We start from the raw sequence: 5119 nt of genomic DNA, 5'->3' as shown, positions 1-5119 counted from the left end.
CAGGGACGGGGCCGCCCCCCCCCACCGAGCCGGCATTCGTGGATGAACTTGATGCACTCCTTAAAATGCTGCAGCCTGCAAGGAGAGAGGCAGGGGGGGGAGGACGGGAGGGCTGCCCACCCCTGCAAGGCACCAGCCCACCCTGGCAGCAGCAGTCCTGCGTGTCCCCCCACGGCCGTGGGACCACTGGTGTGGGGTGGGAGCAGAGATTCTTCCTCTGCCAGGGGAAAGCAGAGGGGCTGCTCTTCATCTGCCAGGAAGGAAATGACCTGGGAGACTTCCCAGGGGATTTTCTACTTCCCAAGGGATCAGGAACACGGTGATGCCATCAGCCAAACCAGCTCGGGAAGGACCTCGAGGAGACAGCCTCCAGGGAAGGGTGTCCTCTTGTGCCCAAGGGACAGGCACATCCCCACGTCAGAGGTTGTCCTGAGCCATCGGCTCACCCCGAATTCCCAAACGATGCCAAAAACACACAGTTCCCTCCAAGGGAAAGATGCCGGTAGGGAAGAAGACAAGGAGAAGGTTGGCTCCTGAGACGTTTTACCTGCAGGTCCCAAAATGGTGCAACTCCCCCCTCACCCCAAGCAGCCCCTCTGGCCCCTTCCCACCCAAGGGTGGGCACGGAGAGGTGCCCATGGCAGGGAGGGAGGGCTGCCAGCAACAACACAGCCTTGTCCCCGGTAGCTGCCTGCATTCCTGGGAGCATAACCAGCAACTCCCGGCAAGGCAGAGGGAGCACGTTAACCCTAACCAGTGAGTTTTGCAGCAAAACAAAGCCAGGGCTTTCTGGCTGCCCAGCTGCAACATGCTATGGACCTTCTCTGCTTCTGACCTGGATCCTCAGTAATGTGAGCAGCACCAGTCTTTCTGAAGGCATGGAGACCGAGAAAACACGATAAATAACTCCACGTATACGGATGAGATAGGGGTGGGTGTTCGTGGGAGGGTTATGCAGGCTCCAGTGAAACGCATCCCTCCCACTCATCACTGGATGGGATGCTGGAAGCTGCTGCCGATCCCTCCCAAGGACAGCGGGCATCTCCGAGAGCCCACGCTAAGCCAGGTATTCAGCTCCTTGGCACGGGTTTGCAATAAACACTGCCCATCCCTGCTCGCCCTCGCAGCCATCCTGAGCCTTGGGGTAGTTTTGAGGCAGAAAATCTGATTCTGGGTAACTTGGGCTGCTGGTGGACTCCCTGACCACACAACCCTGGAGTTTTTAGAGGTAGGAGCAGAAGAGGGTCCTGTCCCTTTGGTGCAGCCGAGCCAGAGCAGCCCGGCAGCGAGTGCGGGAGCCGGCAGTGCCTTTGCCCCGGCACCGGTGCCGGACTTCCTCTGCCTCCACATGATGGGGTGGGCGTGCGTCTGCACAGCCTTCCTGATTTCTCAGAAGCCAAGGCATGAGCTACCGCAGAGTTATTCCCCCCAGCTGTGTCCCTCACCAAGGGCTCGCTCCTGGCGGGGCTCAGAGCCGGCTTCTCTGCGGGGACAAGGCAGAACCCTCCAAAAATCTCCTCCAGCCCATCGAAGGGGATGCTCCTCACCCTGCCCTGGAAGGGGGATGGAAGGGGATGCTGCTTTTCAGCCTTCCCTGGAAGGGCAGGGCTCAGGCGCCTTCTAAGAAACCAACGCAGGATGTACTCAAAAATAAGAGGGGGTTCTGCTGGCCCAGGGGAGGAGGAGAGATGGAGGAGTCTCTGAAGCTGTGATCACGCTAAAAATATTGAGCCTCTCAGCCCTGGAAGGAGATGTCAGTCCATCGCTCCTCGTGGGCTACAGGCATGCCTCCTCCTCGAGCACTGTAGCAAAGGGAGCATCACCATTTGGGGGGTCTTTCCCCACATAAAGCTTGTCCCAGGGCATTTCACCTTGTCCTACTTATCTTGGCAGAGCAGACAGCATCCCTCAGGGCCTGCATGTGTTGCCTACAGAGGTCCAAGCCCTTCAGATCCCGCTCCTCCACTTCATGCCCTTGGCTAGGACCAGCAGGGATGCACCTTGCTTGCAAGGACACGATGCTCTTGCTTCCAGCTCCCTCGGCACGCTCGCTGCCAGGCTCCAGCCCACTCCACGCACGCAGCATCGCTCTCCCAACCCATCCCAGAGGGAGGGAGGTGAGCACTTCAGCCACTCCATCCATCCTCACCCACTCCACGGTGGTTTTTTTCACCAGGCAGCCAGCCAGAGGAAAGCTCTCCCCGTGCTTTTCCAGCCTCAAAGAATGGGATCGGGGTGTGGAGCCCAGTAACGCTGAGAGCCACTGAGGTCCTGAGTCACAAGCATCTTCTCTGCAGGACACAAAGTTCACCAGGATTGTGAAATCCAAGGCATAAACTGACAAGCAGAAAATAGTTCCTTGAATAAGTCTTCCTTCCGGCAGCCAGTCTTACTTTCTTTTTTTTTTTTTTTTTCCCTTTGGGTAGACATGTCACAAATGCAAAGAAATGAGAGAAGAGAAAAAAAATAACAACCAAAAAACCCAGTTCTTGCTGAGGCAGGGTTTTCTTGTAAAGCTTCTCTTTCCGCTCAGCAGGAGCATGAGCAAGCAGAATCACACCCCCAGGCACGGCTGCTCCCAAGGATGCTGGAAAACCGGCACTTCCACAAACAGGGCTTGGTCCGGTCACTGTGCCTGAAGTTTGGATCCTTTTTAGGGTTCCATCGGAGAGAAAAACCCCTTGGAGTTGCCCATTTTCTGGTTGCAACGGATGGTTTATGGATGCCCGTCACCCAAAGCAGCAGCAGGGTGCTGTGACCCCCCCCTGGTACCTGCACCCATCGCACCCCAGTACCACGTCCCGTGAAAGCCTGGGCCTTCCTTGCAGCACCTCTCACCAGCTTCATCTCCAGAACATCGTTAAAAGACTTATAAATATTTATGCTTTGTATGGTGAAAAAAACCACTGATTTTAGTAAATATTTTATATCGCTCTCCACGGAAAATGTCAGGAAGACTGACACAAATCATTGTCTTTCTAATGCTCCAATTTTCATCCCTGACCAGTAGAATAATTCTGAAATTTGATGGAAAACTAAATTTTCCGACTGCAGACACACACAGAAACAAATGCTATTTACTGCCTGAGAATGAACCGCAGCTTCTGCCAAGCTCAGCAATGATACGAAGTTTTTGCAGCACGAATTAACCTTCACTCTGCAGAAGCTGAGCTTTTAGTGACCGACAACTACCGACACACGATGCTGGGAGGCAAAAGGATGGCAAACCACTTACAGGTTTTGACTGGATGAATCCGAGGCCGAGATACAGAGATAGGTCATGTCCTGCAATACAAAGGCGGTTGCAGAAATAAGACACCTCCGAGCAACACAAAATCCCCTATTTCTCTGTTTCCCCTCCCCTAGCTGACCCTTAGGTGAGGGGAAAGCTGCAATCTGCTTTCGGGTACCATCGCCCCGCTCCCCGTGGGTAGGGAGAACCACGATGGGTCTCATCCATCCCACCCCGGGCCATTTCCCCCCCATTTCAGCCCAGGGGAGAGGTCAGGCTGTGGGGAACCACTACGATGCTCAGGAACCCCCCAAAACTGAGCCACCCCTTTCCGAGGGCCCCGACGGGCGAGTCCCATCAGGAAGACGTGTATGAACGCGCACTGATGAAGTTGCTCTCATCAATGAGTTATTTCCTCCCTGTCCTTTTGATACACAATAAATCATCCTGCTGCGTGTTGGCGTAGGTCGGATTACTTTCCTTTCTTTAAAACATCGCTTCCTCGATCCTCCCTGTTCTGAGCTAAAATTAGATCCTTTTCATGTAAGTTTTGATTTGTTGGTTTTTTTTTTTTTTTTTCCCCTTTCTTAGCGAAATGGGTGGAAATCCTGCCAGCCAGAGCTGAAAAGGCCAAGCACCAGGGATTACCCCATCTCTGCCAGCTCCCTGCAGCATCACTGCCGAAAGGTTCCCTCCAGGGCTGATGCAGCCCAACCCCACGGGCCACCCTCGCTTCCCTCCAGCCCAGAGAAAATTAAGAGGGTGAAAAAAGCCAATCATTTAAGGAGGGAAGGGGCAGAGCAGGATGGACACGGGGATATTTCTGCACTGGAAAGACCCATGTTGCGAGGACGAGAGCGGGCAGGCTTTCCCGTGCATCACCTCCCCATCCCATCCATCCTCCCCAGCCCCATCCCATGCTTGCCCTCACCACCCCGCAGCCTCTCACGCGATGGGGACAAGGTGCCACAGCGATGTGCCACTTGCCAGCTGCCCATGGTGTGCCAGCTGGCTGCTCCCCACCTGGAGAAGCTGTTGGAGAGGCTGGGGCTGGTGGGGGAAAACAGAGCCAGGGGGTTCCTCACCCGCACCCCCAGCCAAACCGCAGCTCCCCAGCACTCAGGGGACAGTGGGTGCAGGTGGGAGCTCGGTGGGTGGAAGGGGACCATGCATCAGGCAAGGGCACGTGGACCAGCAAGCAAGCACCGGCAGGTTTTGTGGGATGAGCCGTGATGGTCTGCAGCTTCCCAAAACCTGGCTGCACCATGCCACGCTCGGTGCCAGCCCAACCTCCCCGCAGCAAGGAGAGCCACCGTGCTGGCAAAGCTACCATGCCAAGTCGTGGAGTAGCCAAAGTGACCCCACTCCTCCCCAAACCTCAACCCGCACCCCAATCCCAGATTAACTGCTGGGCTCCCAGTGGTTTCCCCTTCCCTACAGGGCCGGGTACCCCCATCCCGCCTCGGGGAGCCAGGCCACACATGGGAACGGTGCTGGGGTTTGCGGTTCCCGACCCTGGGCCGTGATTGACACATTGCTCAACCCACCATGCCTTTCCGGTTCCCCTTTCCGCCAGCCCAGAGCCTTGCTCCATGTTGTAAGCTCGCCATGCGGTTTGCTACCCGTCTGGCCGTGCCCCGAGCCCCCGCCAGCCCCAGCTGCTGCCCCTTCTCCAGCCACCAGCCGTTTCTCTGCACCGATCTTATGCAGCCTCCTTCCTTCTCCATGTTACTCAATGCCTTAGCGGGGAAAAGGCTTGAGCTGGGGTTTTACTGGGGCTCCCTGCCCCAAAGGATGAAGGGTCCAAGCAGTCCCCTTCGCATTCTACAGCACCCCGGGATTTGGGAACTGGCAAGGGGTCCGACATCGGGATGAAGTGCAAGTTGC

At 56.2% G+C, this 5119-nt stretch overlaps 1 protein-coding gene across 1 annotated transcript in view; it reads right to left on the bottom strand.

Annotated features, from left to right (window-relative positions):
• Positions 1 to 3319, bottom strand: part of LOC104161936 (dual specificity protein phosphatase 22-A-like) — a gene marked incomplete at both ends in the record, with an annotated part of 3967 nt that extends 648 nt beyond the window's left edge. Inside the window, 2 exons of the mRNA XM_009700524.1 lie at positions 13 to 75; positions 3236 to 3319. Of these exons, the coding sequence (XP_009698826.1) occupies positions 13 to 75; positions 3236 to 3319 (147 nt within the window). The remainder of the gene's footprint in view (positions 1 to 12; positions 76 to 3235) is intronic.
• Positions 3320 to 5119: the final 1800 nt, after the last annotated feature.

The sequence above is a fragment of the Cariama cristata genome, unplaced genomic scaffold (genome assembly GCF_000690535.1).
Source record: "Cariama cristata isolate BGI_N322 unplaced genomic scaffold, ASM69053v1 scaffold30745, whole genome shotgun sequence".
NCBI classification, from domain to species: Eukaryota; Metazoa; Chordata; class Aves; order Cariamiformes; family Cariamidae; genus Cariama; species Cariama cristata.
This window is presented reverse-complemented; position numbering and strand designations above follow the sequence as displayed.